At 41.0% G+C, this 16,495-nt stretch overlaps 2 protein-coding genes across 3 annotated transcripts in view; both read left to right on the forward strand.

Moving 5' to 3' along the window:
• The window catches only part of ZFR (zinc finger RNA binding protein), a 33,328-nt gene extending 25,025 nt beyond the window's left edge, over nt 1-8,303 (forward strand). The window contains exons 16-20 of one of the 2 annotated variants that reach the window (XM_081929628.1): nt 1,847-1,944; nt 2,774-2,869; nt 5,254-5,365; nt 5,528-5,625; nt 6,896-8,303. In XM_081929628.1, the coding sequence (XP_081785754.1) occupies nt 1,847-1,944; nt 2,774-2,869; nt 5,254-5,365; nt 5,528-5,625; nt 6,896-7,075 (584 nt within the window). In that variant the 3' untranslated portion in view covers nt 7,076-8,303. Of the gene's footprint in view, nt 1-1,846; nt 1,945-2,773; nt 2,870-5,253; nt 5,366-5,527; nt 5,626-6,895 lie in introns of those variants that run through there. The other variant, XR_014172700.1, reaches the window with a different exon arrangement.
• Nucleotides 8,304-13,086: 4,783 nt separating this feature from the next.
• The window catches only part of MTMR12 (myotubularin related protein 12), a 42,520-nt gene continuing 39,111 nt past the window's right edge, over nt 13,087-16,495 (forward strand). The window contains exon 1 of the mRNA XM_081929661.1: nt 13,087-13,443. Coding sequence (XP_081785787.1) covers nt 13,102-13,443 — 342 coding nt within the window. The 5' untranslated portion in view covers nt 13,087-13,101. The remainder of the gene's footprint in view (nt 13,444-16,495) is intronic.

The raw sequence follows: 16,495 nt of genomic DNA on the forward strand, positions 1-16,495 counted from the left end.
GTGTTTTAATACCATTATTTAAATAATAATAATCCAGGACTTCAGTGATAATTAAACTAAGTCATTAACGCTATTTTCTTGTAAGTATTTTTTAGGAGAGTATAAATAGTTTTTATGAAACAAAGCTTGCTCCCACAAGCTATATAAAGTAGAATAAACTCTCCCTATTTTGTCAGAGCTATGAACTGAACTTTAAATGTGTCAATTATCAAATCGTACTGCTGACTTTGGCCTCAGTTGACTCTTTTCCCTTAAATTTTCTCTCCTTTCACTTGATACATCTATAATCCTAATGTCTTCTTTCATTTGCTTTGAAATCTCTCACTAACTAATGTGACTCATTTTTCACTTCACTGTATCTGTATAGCCCATAAAATTCACCATGTTAAAATGGCATAAATCCCATTGCTAAAATGTTTAAGACTTGTATATCCCACTGGTAAAATATTAATATAAGCATAAACAAATGAATTTCGTATGAGAGGTGTACAATTCAGGCATAGCATACTAAATGAAATTGAAATAATTCTGTGCACAGCGGAAGTGTCATTTATATAAATTCTGGCTTGCATTCTTTGACCTGTTTCTCTTCATTGATGGCTGACCTTCAAGCCAAATCTGTTAATATCTTGGTTTACGTTCTTTTCCTAGTTCGTGTGTTCCATGAGTCTTTGATTTGCTGTTATGAGTATGTTTGCTTAAATTAGACTACATTTTAATGTCCCATCTGCTGAATAATCCAGGCAAAGTCTGGTCGCATTCAACATTTATTTTAACAGCAATTTTGTATTGGCAGAAAATTTAAAAATATCTAGAAATACTCTTGGCTGCTCAGCAGGCAGTTACAACATATTTAGGAACAGTAGTTATAATTGACACAAAATCCTTGTTTGGAAAATAAGAATTTACCAGATGCAGTGTTGTTCTTTCTATCACACTGCTGTTGCTTCTGCTTTTCCTGGTTTTGATTTTTCCTCTACTTCCTTCTCTTAAGACCCCTCTTTCTTATTTTCTTCTGGTATACCCCTGGATGAAATTGGGATGGATATACACAGCATGCACCTTGGTGCAATAGGAGCCTAGAGGGTTTAAGAAATACAAACATGTACAGGTGCTCTTGACTTGAATTTTACAAAGTATTTCACATCCCTTCAGACTCCATAAAACCAAAAAATCTGGATTGTTTCTATAAGTATAGTTTTACCTTACCTTAATGGGAGGTATCCTAGTACATCATGGGTCTTGACTGCTCAGGAAGAATTTTGACCCATTAACTAGGACTAAGTCTGAGGTAGCATGCGGCCATTTTAAGTTGTCCCAACAAACACAGGGCACAATCCACTGGGAAGTTGTTCTGCACAAGCACCATTAAAATGGATGGGAACTTAACAGAAATGCCCATTCAGTTCAGTGGGGCCCACACAGAAGAACTTCACAATAGATTTTGCTCACAGTTTGTTGTAACTTTTGCTTCATTCAAGTGGATTTTTGTGTTCCTTCTGTCTTGTGTTTCCTGTGCTGGTGCACTGTGTCCAACCATTCTTCCTTCAACATTTTAATTTTAGGGGAAATTTATTTTTCCAGAGGATTTTTTTTCACAAATAGATGGACATAAAAAAAATAAGATTGAGAGCTAACCTTGTATTATGCTCTTGATTACCTTTTGTATTGGGCTCAATGACCACATACAGATTAAGGGATTACTACTGCTGAATACAAATACATTGGAGATAGGGATTGCAATATAAATGGCACGTGTGACATGGAAGCTAATTTAAGGAAGTGTCTTGCTCACCTGGTCAAACACCCATTCCTCACTGCATTTTGCCAATTCAATCCATTTTAGATGTAACCTCGGGTATGGTGAAAGACCCACCGGACGTCTTGGACAGGCAAAAATGCCTTGACGCTCTGGCTGCTCTACGCCACGCTAAGTGGTTCCAGGTTCGGAACATCATTTTACTTTCTTCTTGTAGCCTTATGAGAGAGAGTAGTTCAGTTGTTCGGTTGGATGTTAAACTATGCGGAAAAACTAAATGTTGCCCATAGTAAATATGTGTATATATATCTATTATGTGTACTCATATATAAAATTAAATGACATGGGAGAAATTAATTCATCTTGGAAGATCTGTATAGAAGAACCGCTTTATGCCGTTCTTGCCAATTTGACGTCAACTTGTTTTTCTGGCCACTGAGATAGCGAAGTTGAAAGCTTGACTCGCTTGGGGAAATCGTATGTTTTGTATTGGTAATGTGTTCCATAAGGCTGCAGAGTAACTTTGCTTTAAATAACAGAATGTGTGTTTAAAGCTTTGTGTGTTAGATGTAAGACTTTTACCCTTTTTTTCTTGAAGCTTATTAAGTGTAGGGAATGAAAGGTGAGAAACTATTTGGTTTGGTGACTTTGCACTCCAGCAAAGGTACGACAGAGAAACCAAACAGATTCCCATAGCCTTTCAGTCTCTCTACTTGTTAGCTCTTTACTCCTGTATTTCTATTATAGGAAGATAATTGTATTTTCTGTATAAATGAACCAAAGTGTGCAGGAATTCAAGGGATATTAGTCTTGTATAACCTGTGCACCTTGACTTCTCAATTACTAACCTTGGCATAAAATGCTTCTGTAAATGGCAGCTCCTGGAATGTTTCATGTGGCTTGTTTCTTTTCTGTGTCTGAGCTTCCATTGAACAGTGGTGTTTTAGCTTCTCTAAGAGGCCTATATTCTATTGGTGCTGGGATTGATTAACTTGATTTTGTATTGCCCTCAAGGCTAGAGCTAATGGTCTGCAGTCGTGTGTCATTATCATACGTATTCTTCGTGATCTCTGTCAGAGAGTTCCCACTTGGTCTGACTTTCCAAGCTGGGTAAGTACTTCCTTTTTGTTTATTTCATTTATGAATAGTTTCCATTCTCATTTTTTAAACAAGATTTACATACCATTTGATTGTTGTGAAACTTATAAGTGATTTACAAGAAATAGTAAAGTATCAATAAAAATGATTAAAAAACCAATTAAACATTTAATTGCCGATTCTCTGTGTTCTCAGAATTACGCATGAAATTCTTTTGAATATCCTTGCAACTTTGGAATTTTATACTTCACTGCATTTATTTGCTGGCCGTTGTGATGCCTCATAGCTTCAATCCAAAGAGCTCCTTGTACTTATACAAGACACACATGTTGATTACATAAATCTGTAATTTCCAGTAATTTTGATTTTGTCTTTTTAAGGCATTTGGGCTAAAGAAGTATATTTCCCTTTTTATATGCAGAGATCCCACTGACACAAAATATTTCTGCCTGATTTAGGGTGATTCCTCCCTCTTCTAGTGCCCCCACTTTTTATGAAGAGTCCTTGACGCTCTAGATGCAGTATATGGGACATTCAGCAAGGGGGGGGGGAATAGGATACCTTGGGTACCCTAAGCCTAGTCACTTGGATTTTCACAAGAGACACTCTTAGCACTTCTATATTCTCCTGTGGTTCATCATCTGTCAATCTTCAGTATGGCAGTATCTGCACTTTTTGAAGGCACTTCCAATGAACATCAGGCAGGCGCCTACAGTATTGTCATTTAGGTTCCTGCTTAAAACTTATTCGTTCACCCAGGATTTCCTGGGTAAATAGCTGTATTGATTTTGCACTTGTACTAATGATGATGGTGGTGGTGATGACGATGATAATTTTATATTTTGTTCTTAATGTTGGCAGTATAGAAATGCTTGCAAGTTATTAAACAAATTGCTTAAGCAAGCTTCCCTTTGCTTATACAACTATTGGATATAGCCAACATATTTTAAATTGCTAATGCTGTCCTTCAAGGGCAATTACAAAACAGTGCACAAAATAAGTATTAATTTTGAAGAATTTGAGGGGAGCCGGATTCCTTTTGCATTCTTTTATTTATGAAAATTTGCAAGGAGTCTGGGTTCTACAGAAGATGTCGCTGTAAGCTCTGCATCTAACGTAAAACACAGGCCCTTCACCTGTGGAATTCAGGATTCTGCTATGAGAGGCATTCCGTCAGCAACAAGCATTTCAGCTGTCCAGATGGAACGATCTCCTTCTCCACAGCCATTTGCTCTTCTGGGGGTTCTCTTGACCCTGCAGAACAGATTATGGAGGGACAGCACTCTTGTACTAATGGGATTCCCTGTGCTGGCTTCCACTAGCACACTGGGGTAGTTGAATCCAGCCCATGTTACTGATAGGGCTCCACAGATTCTTGCAAGCCTTGGATATGATCATTCTTTATGGTAACCCCTGAGCTACTCACAAGGCCCCTGGTATGTGTAGAAGTCTTAGAAGAGCTGGGGATGAGCCCCTTATTTCTCAGTAGGCTTCAGAGATCCTCTGAAGGTGTAAATTTCTCGTGTGTTTTTTCTGAGCATCTTCAAAGTCTGGTATGAAGTGAGAGACGGTCATTTCTCTCCCCCCAAGTTCTCTGCATATGCACCCAGTATGGGCTAAGAGACTCCTCTGAGTTCTCTGCAGTGTGCGGATTTGTAGTTTTGTTTTGTATTACCAAGGCTAGGTGATGGTATCTGATAATCACATATATACCCTTGACTATTGAAACTGTATGCAAACATTTGTGTGTGTTGCCTTTGGCTTAGATTCTATTTTTTTTGTTTTTTGTGAATGGAACTTCGTTGATGCTCCTGTTGGCAGATGTTCACCAATTCCCCCTCCAGCCCCTTGCCCCTGCCATCTGTTATGGAGGATCAGGGGGCTCTCTGGAGTGGCATGGGACATTGGAGAATACATGGGAAAGGGGAAATTAGTGAAAATCTGCAGAGGGGCAACTCACAATCCAAGCATTTTTCATATTTTTGCAGCACAACTCTTCAGTGTTTTATGCAGCAGGGCCCTATTTTCATGCCAAGATTGCATCTGATTCCAGCCTGCATTCATTTCCTTGGTTCATTTATAGGTTAAGCACATTTTTAATGAAAAAACAACAACATTAGACTCTATCGTGGCCTCCACTGAGAGAAACCTGGCAGTGTGAATTGATATAGGCAACTCTTTTTTATTAAAAGGCTTTCTGCAGGTGTCAACAGTTGCTGTATTGGTTTAAACTTGCTTATATTTTCTGAGCTGCAAAGTTTTAAGACTGTGTTAACAGACAGCCATTGCTCATAAAGTTATCATGTGCTACTTATCAGCTGATGGCATTCTACATTTCGTGTTTTAAACTAAAGTGTGGATAGTGGTTTATCGTTACATCTCTTTGTTTTATTTAGGCAATGGAATTATTAGTAGAGAAGGCAATTAGCAGCGCTACTGGACCACAAAGCCCAGGAGATGCCTTAAGAAGAGTGTTTGAGTGTATATCTTCAGGAATTATCCTTAAAGGCAAGTAGCAGTCATGGTCCACACTTGAAATTCTGTGTTAAACTGATTGGTTTGTCTACTTTACACATTATTTTGTTACAGTATAGGAAGAATGAAATAATACTATCTTCGTGAAATTAGTAAAAAGAAAAAAGAAAATAAAGTTTACTTTTTTGTTTATAGGTGGTCCTGGCCTTTTGGATCCTTGTGAAAAAGATCCTTTTGATACACTTGCTTTAATGACAGATCAGCAACGAGAAGACATTACTTCAAGTGCACAGGTAATTAAAAGTTCTCATAAAATAGTTAAACAGTGAATATCTGATACACAAACTTCAAAAAAGAACCTGATCTGAAAAATGTGCTTCCTATATGCTGTAGTTTAATTTCAATTTTCCATTTTAATTTTGTATTAAACGTACTAGGCATTTAACAGGTCTCTAGGCAACTTACACCGAAGAACATACACAAAAATACATCATGAAATAGAAAAGGGGGAATCATATTAACATTTCTCTCTCTCTCTCTGTGTGTGTGTGTGTGTGTGTGTGTGTGTGTGTGAGAGAGAGAGAGAGAGAGAGAGAGAGAGAGAGAGAGAGAGCGCCCCTCCACCATAACAGTAATAACAACGCTGGCAGCAGAGTAACAGAAACAAAAATTATACTCCCACCCAGTAACCAGCACAGCCCACCTCCCTAGTCCCTGTTGATGCACCTGTTGGAGCAGAGGAAGAATTACTAGGGTCTTTTACCAATTTTGCAAATTACTGCTTTTCATCTTAAAGGGTGTGAAGAAAAAGGAAATGCTATATCAAAAATAATACCAAATTCACTATTTTTTAAAACTGGTTGAAGTAATGATAAAAATCAGGAGCAGTATTGATAGTGGCTAGTCAGGGAGTTACAATTCAGGGTGACATACGGAAAGAACCCAACCCATGTTATAGACCAGGGTTGGAGAACCTTTTTGGCCAGTGGGACAGATCTATCTCTCCGCACCCTGCAAACGAACATTAACAGGTGGTTGGTTGGGGGGAGATGGTTATCAAGCAGGATTGAACTCCCCATGCATCGGCTGATGCACAACAAATTCATTCTTGCTTCCTGTAGGATTTGGGTGCACCAACACACCTGATCTGGTTTACACACACAAACCAAGCAGGATTGAACTCAGTGCTTCAGTCCTTTCCAGCTGCAGTATGCAGCCATGTTTTTACCTGCCCAAAAACCAATGTCACATGTGAGCCACCTGTGGAGCAGAAGTTCCCATTACTCTTCTAGATAGTTTCACTTCTGAAGGCAGAGGAAATACAGCATTTTGCAACATATTCTACACAGGGACCAATTTTGCTTCACTATACAACTAAAATTTTGTTTTCAATAAACTTTCAGAAGCTATATCATTAACTAAAATTTGGTAAAGCTGTATGGTGTATATATAGAAGAGTTTTAAATACTCATACGTATGGTCTTGAAAGTGTCTTACTAAAATGAACATGCATCTATTTTTGGAAGTTTAAATAATTCTGATAACCTTTTTCTTCCTCCACAGTTTGCATTGAGACTCCTTGCATTCCGTCAAATACACAAAGTTTTAGGAATGGATCCCCTGCCCCAGATGAACCAGCGCTTCAATATTCACAACAATCGTAAAAGGAGAAGGGACAGTGATGGAGTTGATGGCTTTGAAGCCGAGGGGAAGAAAGACAAGAAAGATTATGATAACTTTTAAAAAAAGAAAAGAAAACTGTGTTTGGTGTTAACAGAGGCCATTTGTTCTCTGATTTTTTTCTCAATGTCTGTTAAATACATCCAAAAAAGTTAGAAAAATTGCTTTTTGTGTGGCATTCACACCATTTTTTTTAGGATGTGCAGACTAATTATGGTAGAAAGAGATCACAAATGGAAACTATTCTGACTTCTAGCGGACCCCTCGTTGTTTAGTTTCTAACTTCTAATGTATGATTCTTGTTTTCTCTTCTTTACGTTAAGTAGTACAATGTATACTTAAATTCCACTGTATTTAATACAGTGTTTTGTGCTTCAGTTGCTTTGTGTATTTTGCTCTTTTATTTAGAATTTTAAGTTACCATTGACACAAGCTGTAAGTTGCTTTGTATTAGAAAATGGTAAATACAGTCCTTCACTTAATATTTTATAGAAGAACACTTTTTGTAAAGTGGGTCTGCAATATTATTTCTCCTAAATGTGAAGCGTTAACACAAACTTATCCTGCTATTTAAGTGCTTTCAATTAAATGTTTCTGCCAAATCCATGGCATTTGTCTCTTTAGTGATATAATGGTGTACTTAAGACAGATTTGTGTTACTCTAATCAGGTTTGTTGTTAGTTATGCATTAGCAGTATAAATGCTGAACATACACAGTTTGGTTTTGCTGCAATTTTAGCAACTGCATAATTGATTTTAAAAATTGCATGACTTTGTTTTTAATAGAAGGGCTTTAAAGAAGTATCAATTTAGGTTTCATGCCTAGGTCTTTGTATGATTGACTTTGATATAGCAAGGCCAAAAAATAAATTTCTGAAATTTTGCCGAAAACATTAAGAGGGCATTTTTCCCTTTGGGAAAGAGCTGGCTACTTGTTTTCAGAGAGCTTATCAGTATGGTAGCTCTGAATTAAAATAATTGTTTGCTATATCAGTGCCTGTGAGATTGCTCCTTTTGCTATTTCCTTACCAAATTATTCAGTAACTTTCATTTTAGGTCTACAACCTGAACGTAGATACCAATATTTCTGGAAATTTGAAGGTTGTTAAAGAAAATAGCAGAAAATTATTTGTGGCCATAGTGTATGCTTATGTCTCCTTCAAACAACTAAATATTATAGCAGTGCTGTAATTCAGGTCTACATCTGGCTGTTGATGTATGCTCTGGTACACAGATGTGATTTGTTACAACACTACAGTGGAATCTGCAAATAAAACTAAAATCTATTAAATGACTTAACGTTCATTATACACTGAGAACATACACTTTGCTTTGTCTTTCTGAGTGGATTATGCTAGTTTTCAGCACATAGATTTAACACTGGCAACCAGTGGTGTCCAATGGAATATATTTCCACAGTGGCAGCTTCCCTTTCCTCCCTTCCTCCCCCCTAAATCTGCTACAGATTCATCCATCCGAACCAATTACAAGAAAGGAGATTCTGACTAAACATCAGGAAGAACTTTGACAGTAGGTGCTGTTCAACAGTGGAACAGACTTCCTTGTGAGGTGGTAGACTTTCCTTCTATGGAGGTTTTTTAGCAGAGGTTGGATGGCCATATGTAATGGATGCATTGCAGGGGGTTGAACTAGATGGCCCTTGAGGTCCCTTCCAACGTACAAAATATGATTCTGTAGGGTTGAGGGGGACCCTCCAGACCAGACTGTAGAGGAGGTCGCAGTAAGTGGGAACCTATGCGATATTTATGTTGCCCGGTGTTCCTAAAATTTCTTGAGAAATAGGAAATTGTAAATGGTTGACTGATTTCATCAGAGACTGCCATGTTCTGGCACTCTTCAATTTTTGATAATTGCAAAGCCTTCAGGCTGTATTTGTTCTAAATTCTTAATATTCATTAACAGACATGTAAGTGCAGTATATTGTACAAAGGGGGAAGTATCGAAGCTGAATCTTTTGAGCCATGATGACTATACCTAAAATATTAAATTTTATTCTCATTTAGGATTTGATGCATCATATTGGCTAGCAGATTGTTGTGAGTGTACCTGGACGTAGTCAGTTTTGGTAGCACAGAGACTTCAAATGCTGCTGGTTGTGATCTGAGTGTAAGGGGACTGGGATGTTTTTAGAAGCGCACAACTTTTCTAATCATGGGCCATTTTTCTATCTTAGGCCACATAGCATGTTGCTACTCCCCCCCCCCCCCAAAAAAAAATATATCTGTGGTCACATATTTCCATGTCTTCACATTTCTCTTTTTGGCCTTCACATTATCCTGCTTCTTCAGCTGCTTCAGCATTATAACAATGGAGTAACATTTTTAAATGATTTTTTCCAACACTCATGCGCTATAATAATACATGCAGGTTGTAGTGTTTTTTTATGCACAGCCTTCGGATTTTAGGCCAAAGTTCTGTTTATTTTTAACAGAGTATGCTAAACATTGGCCCATCATTTAAGACACCATTGGTAACCTGAGCAATAATTAACATGACCATTTGGGGGGAAATCCCATTGTGCTTAATGGGCCTTGTATTCCTTCCCATGACTACCAGTCTGGGTAGGCCAGTTGTGGCAGAGGCACTTAAGTAGGTTGTCAACACACCAGCTTGGGCTCCCTCTACCCCCAGATGGGAGCATTTTTGGGAATCCGAGGCAAATACCTTACATAGGAGGGAAGGCTGAAAGCACCCAGTCTACCTGGCTGTCCCCTGAGCCCAATGTAGCTTGTTTTTACTCTGTCAAACCCCCCACACATAGCATGAACCAAGTCATTTTAGGCATGGGTGGGGCGGGGGATGTCAACTGAGGGAACCACCCAAGACCGCAACAGCTTAGTTTATGATGAAAAAGACGAAAGAAACAAGAGGAGGCCAAATGTTGCTTCAAGAAAATGCAAAGAACCTATACTGTTGCATCTACTTACAAAAACTTCTGGTCTCATGTTGCAGAATAGATGGTCAGCTGAGGGGCTTTGGGGGACAAAGGACAGTTGGGCAGTGATCATTGAAATTATTTCTCATCCAAGTGGGGGGACTGAAACCTTTTGGAGGTTAGATGATGGACTATCAAGGTGTTAACTACTGCATCTTCCTGCGAAATTGAGACTATTCTGTGCTTTGTATATTCTAGAGGAGATGTGCCCTAGCATGCTCTGCCCACATTACAGGGTTCGCCTCCAGGTAAGGGTACAGGACTGTAGCCTAAGTCTTAAGTACGCTGTTTCCAAATTCCAATAGAATGAGAACAAGATTTTCAAGGTGAAAACATTTTTTAATTGCTGGAGAAATTTCTCCAGTTAACAAGACCTCATCTGTTTTAAGTAATCCTACCTGAGTAAAACTTTGACTTGCCTTACTTGCCAGTTTAATGAAGAAGTCAATTTCAGACATAATGGCTGCTTTTCAGGAAACAAAGGCTGAACATCTGATAATATTACAATGCTATTATGTACTGCTTGATAAGAGGCACTATGGTGCAAGTCTTATCAGGTGGTCATATTCTGTGATGCAAAAGCTTTACCTGTTGGAGGGAAAGGAATTTGCATACAATCGGGTGTATTACTGCACACATTTCAGGACTGAGCTCTTGGTACTCATGACTCTGCTTAATATTTATGATTTCTGTCATTCTTCCTAGTGCTACTTAGGGTCAGATTGTTATCCAACACAATTGTCTCCTCCCAACAAATCCTGTACCACTGTAGTGCCAGAACAACACAAAAAACCCCAGCAGAGAAAGGCAGTATCATGTTTGATAATACCATTTAATAAACTACATGAAACACCTAAAGGTAAAGGGACCCCTGACCATTAGGTCCAGTCGTGACTGACTCTGGGGTTGTGGCGTTCATCTCGCTTTTGTCCATAGACAGCTTCCGGGTCATGTGGCCAGCATGACTAAGCTGCTTCTGGCGAACCAGAGCAGCGCACGGAAACACGGTTTACCTTCCCGCTGGAGTGGTACCTGTTTATCTACCTGCACTTCGATGTGCTTTCGAACTGCTAGGTTGGCAGGAGCAGGGACCGAGCAACGGGAGCTCACCCCATCGCGGGGATTTGAACCTTCTAATCAGCAAGTCCTAGGCTCTGTGGTTTAACCCACAGCGCCACCCGTGTCCCTCTACATGAAACACCTAGCTTTTCCTTAATGTATTGAGCATCATGAAATCACTCAAGGGACCAAATTATTTAAAAATTCTGTTACATGTCTTCTTTTCCCCCATGATTGTTCTTACTTTAAGTATTCCTTCCTGTTCCCATAACTTCCTAATTGGCTCTTTCTTGGTTGGTTTCTTTTTTTAACTCTTCCAGTGTCTGGCATACAAAATCCCTACTAGAGTTAAGTATATAAAGCAGGCGTGGAAAACCTTTGTTCCCCCAGATGTTGTTGAACTACAATTCCCATCATCTGGCCATCAATGAGAGACATTGTTATAGACTGCACAAGGTTGGGGAAGAAGATAAGTAGGGAGAGAGAAAGTGAGAGAAGGTTGTGGTAGCAAACTTTTGTTCTTTTGCATAAATTGATAGTTTTACAAAGGCTCTTTGCCAACAGGGTGACATTCAATCTTTGTATTTCTAATTAAAAGTGAAAACATCTTACACATCATATCCACTCCCAAACAGCTGCAAGTCTCCCAAACAACCTTCTAAACAGCTGGGGCAATTAATTCAAAATTAATCAGCTGCTGAGCTATTAATTGGGACCAGGTGCTGCAAACACATCTCACCTGGGCTAGAAGACTTCTGTTTCCAAGCAGAATTGATTTACTTACCATTAACCCCCTAGATTAGGGATGGAGAAACTTTGACCTTTGAGGTATTGTTGAACTACGGCTTTCCATAATTATTGGCCATACTAGCTGGAAGCTCAGCTGGTGGCAGTTGCAGCCCAAGAGCCTTACAACCTGAGTAGTTGAATGAGCACCTGCAATTATCAACCTGCCAACATACAGCATTAAAATCTTAAAGAGGCCCCCTTCTGAGTGCTTTACATAATTTATTCAACTGGCACTTTCCAGCAGCGGGGGTGGGACATGATTATTTCCTCAGTTTATTGCAAAGTGTTTATTAGTTGTTGCAAACAACCCTGGAAATACTCCTATGGAAGAGCAGTATAGATATCATTAAATAGGAATGTAGTTGTTGGTGTGTGTGTGTGGTTTTGTTCTTATTGCTTTGATTTGCATCCTTATTGCACCCTGAAGGGCAACATAAGGCTGTTCTACCTCCCCTGCCGGTGTTCACAAGTGGCGAGAATGCTTTTGCACTCACATTGTGTTTGTGGGCTTCCCATAGATGTTGGTTGGCCAGGCTGAAAAGGGAGAGTTGCAAGGGATCACAAGGGTCTAGTATAACCCCCTGCAATGCAGAAATCTCAACTAAAGTTTGCTCCATCCTCTATCTATGCGACAGCCCTTCAGATATTTGAAGATGGCAATCATATCTCCTCTTAGTCTCCTCTTTCCCAAGCTAAACATGTCCAAATCATTCAAACATCCCTCCTAAGGCTTGGCTTCCAGACCCTCGATCATTTTGGCTGCCTTCCTCTCTGCACGCGTTCCACCTTGTCAATATCCTTCATCATTTGGAGCGCCCAGAACTGGTCACAGCACTCCAGCGTGGTCTGACCAAGGCAGAAGGATCCTAACATTTCCCATAACAATTTAAAACAAACACGTTGCATCTGATTTTGTTTTCGGGTTCCTGGAAATTTTATAGTCGCACACAACTTTGCAAACCGTGCAACTTAAAATTGCATTATGAGAAACTAGATTCGGGTGCGGCGGCACTACAGTTAATACAGCTCAGAGTTCCTGGCGGGGGGAGGGGACAAGGAAATCAGCTCTTTTAAGCCGGTCCGTGAGTCATTTGCTGATTGGGTAACGTATCTGTCCTTCAGCCCTCGGATTTTTTAAAATTTATCTAATAAATGTTGTGATTGGTCCCATGACACTTTTCCCCCACCCCTTTTTTACGGGAATGACCATTCCCTGCAAAGGGAGCGAGAAAGGGCGGGGTGAACAGGCGGGACCTCTGCCTGAGATCGACCTTCTGCCGGCCCAATGGCGGCGCGGATGGCTGGGCGGAGCTCGTGCATTAATAGGGCGGGGAGAGAGGCTCACGTGCGCCGCCGCCGGGACTGTGGGGTTTTGCCGCTCGCTGCGATGGGAGGGATTAACTACGTGAGGCGAAGCAGGGCGGCGCTGGAGGACGACGACGACGCCGCGGAGTCCTCCTGGGAGGAGCTGCCGACGCCGCCCTCGCCCGCCGGCACCGGCCGGAGCCCTGGCAGCAGCGCCGCCGCCGCCGCCGGGACTTCGCGGGGGCCAGACATGCTGGGCGCGGGGGGCGGCGCGGGGGCCAGGCCGGCCAAGCCCTCCTTCGTCTCCTACATCAGCCCGGAGGTAGGTCGGCGACTGAGGGGACCAGGCGAGGCGGTTGGTCTGAGAGGAAGGGAGGGCGCGCGCGCGCGGGTGGGGCTGGCTGGCTGGCTGGCGGCGCGCGGGACGAGGAGGGAGAAGGGGGCCGGCGTGGGAATGGGGTCCTCCAGGGCTATTTACATACATACAGTATATAAGACCCGAGATTGAGAAACAAACGCCGGTCTAAGCTTTTGTGGAATAAATAAGGAGGTCTATTAAAATTAATAACGGGAAATAAGCATAGAAAAAGTATTAATAGCGTTATTAAAAGTGCGCTTTGTCAGGAGCAGACACTCTCAAGGTGTGTGTGTGTGTGTGTGTGTGTATATTTGTAAATAGCCCTGGAGGACCCCATTCCCACGCCGGCCTACCTCGCCCCCTATATATATATATATATATATATATATATATACACATATATATACACATACATACACACACACACACACACACACCCTGACAAAGTGCACTTTTAATAACACTTTTAATATTTTTAAAATGCTTTATCTTCCGTTATTACTATTTTTAATAGACCTCCTTATTTATTCCATAAAAGCTTAGACCAGCATTTGTTTCTCAGTCTTGGGTCTCGAAACCCATGACAGATTCATCTTCAGGTCTCTTAGAAGAGTTGTTTCCTCTGCCGCGCGCTGCGAAGTTGGGTCGGTGGTCTCCGCTTTATTTTGGGAGTATGTGCCCCTCACAGGTGAAGCTTTTTTTTTTTAAAAAAAAAAACTAGCCGTAGAACTACTGTATAGCGTTGGAAGGGTTCCTCTCCCCCCCAGGGTCATCTAGCCCAACCCCCTGCAATGCAGGAGTAGGCCCGTGGCCCATTTGGGGATTGAACCCGCGACCTTGGAGTTATCAGCAGGATGTGGCTTCCGCAGAAGTGTAACCATGATAATAAAGCTTGTGTTTGTGACGCCGCGAGACTTTTGCTTTTTAGGATAAGAATATATTGCTTTTTCCTGTTTGTAGGTTAGTGTGCCTGCTGTGAAGTTAGGTCAGTGGTACGCTTTCACTTTCTCACAACCCTCCTCCCCACTGTTTTGCATTGAGGGGAGGGGGGGCAGTCAACAAGTGTGTCTGGCGTCAGCGTGTGTGTGGTTCTTCCTACAGTGAAAGTCCCTGCTGCAGGAGCTTAAAAGCTTACTTGATGGGGAGTGGGGGGAGGTAACAGCAGTGGGAGGAGGAGAAAACTGGGGAAGAGAATAAGGATAAATTTAGTTTTTGATAATGTTAAATTACTGGGGGTTGTGGTTGTTGTTTTTTTAACGGCACAAAACTAAAAGCATTGAAACCATGAAATATTTTACATCTTGATGGTAGCTGGTCATATCTATGCTCATGTTGGTGTGTTTCCAACAAAAACAAGTGTTGTTGAATAATAATAGGTTTTAAAAAATACATTGGGTTGGTGAAGTGCCCCTGTTGAAGCTTCATATTTAAGCATTAGCTTGATACCAGCTTTCCTACTGTGGTCGAAGTAAGGCCCTCCCTAGCTATGTGTTTACTCAGTATCAAGCTCCACTGAGCTCACTGGGACCTACTTCCAGGTAAGGGTTGTAGCCTTACTGTCCAAATATTGCTTTGTTGATAGAGAGGCTAGTTTCTCCCTGTAATTCTTCATTTTAAAATGTCAGCCTTTATATACTTGGGATGAAATAAGGTCAATTATAAGTTTGCATTTTCTGAATGCTGCCAAGGTATGTCAGAACAGTATAACTTTTGTGAAGTGGTGTGACTCAAGCCTGCACGGGATAGTCTTGCATTTGTTCCTTAAGGAATGTTTCCTGCTTTGCTCCCTTCAAGCTCCTTAAATCTGAGTTGGGTGCAGGCTAAAGTAGCATTGTGAGGAAAGGACCTCTATATGCGTATAGTATATTGATTTGTAGTTACAGTAAAGCACCTGTTGCTGTGACAAAAGTAGGTGGGGAAGGAAGCCTTGTCTAGTGCAAAGCACTCAGTGGGCTTTATATTTCCACTGTCAAGAGGAAGTTGGCCAGACTTTGCTATCATTGTAAAAATAGCAATTTTCTATTTCCCATAAGAGTGAATAGCAGCCATTAATTACTATAAGGGGAATGTATATAAAAGGTGTGCACCTCTGATGGGAATTAAACCTGCTCTCTGCCTGTGGTGACCTCTGCCATTTCAAATCAAATCTATCTGCAAAACTGCATTCTTGATTGTACTAAATATGATTGCATGTAGGACAAAAAAAACCCAATTAAATTTGTCTCTTCCCCCCTTCCCCTTTTAAGTAGTAGCTTGGTCAGAGATGGGTGGTGCTATGTAGGTGTGGTTGGGATAGGATTTCTGAATATTCTCACCTCGCATCACTAGGTGTAAGGCAGGTGTAATTCTGTGGACTCCCTCTCAGAATTGCTTGGTTGCATTTAGGCTTGAAAGAAGCTTTGTAGGCATTTTTTGAAGCCTAATTGTGGCAAAGGGGGCTTTTTGTGGGGTAGGGAGGTGTGAAGAAAAGAAGCTAACGCCTTGACCAGCTGTGCTCCTCCTGCCAAAAATGTCACCTATGCTACAACTTGGCTTGGAAAAAAGCCTTCTGTTGGCTACAGTGCTCTTCTCCTGCTGCAATTAGGCTTTAAAAATCAAAATAAGTCCCAGTCCCGCCCCCATTCTTGAAGGGAGATGCTCTTCCTGTTGTTGCAACGCCCTTGAGGATTTTTCAGGTTCCCAAATGTGCCCACTACCCCCAAAAGCTGATATTTGGAAGTGTATGACAGAGCCAATGAAGAATGGTGTGAGAGTGGAGTGTTGAAATACGGCATTTCCTGCTTTCTTTTAAATGGCAGAGGAGCTTATCATTAGGTAGACAGGTGTGCTGAGGGAGTTTAGTGAATTGAGGAGAGAAGGTTGTCTTTGGCAGGGTATTGGAGGGCAATTTGTGTTGTTGGAATGCTGTGATGGAAGAGGCGCTGCTTCACATCCCCTACATCTCCTGTTCATACATATCTTGCAGCAAACTATTAACTACATATGGAATCAAACAGTAATAGGGGAATAGATGGTT

The sequence above is a fragment of the Podarcis melisellensis genome, assembly GCF_964234715.1.
Source record: "Podarcis melisellensis genome assembly, chromosome: 11".
Taxonomy (NCBI): Eukaryota; Metazoa; Chordata; class Lepidosauria; order Squamata; family Lacertidae; genus Podarcis; species Podarcis melisellensis.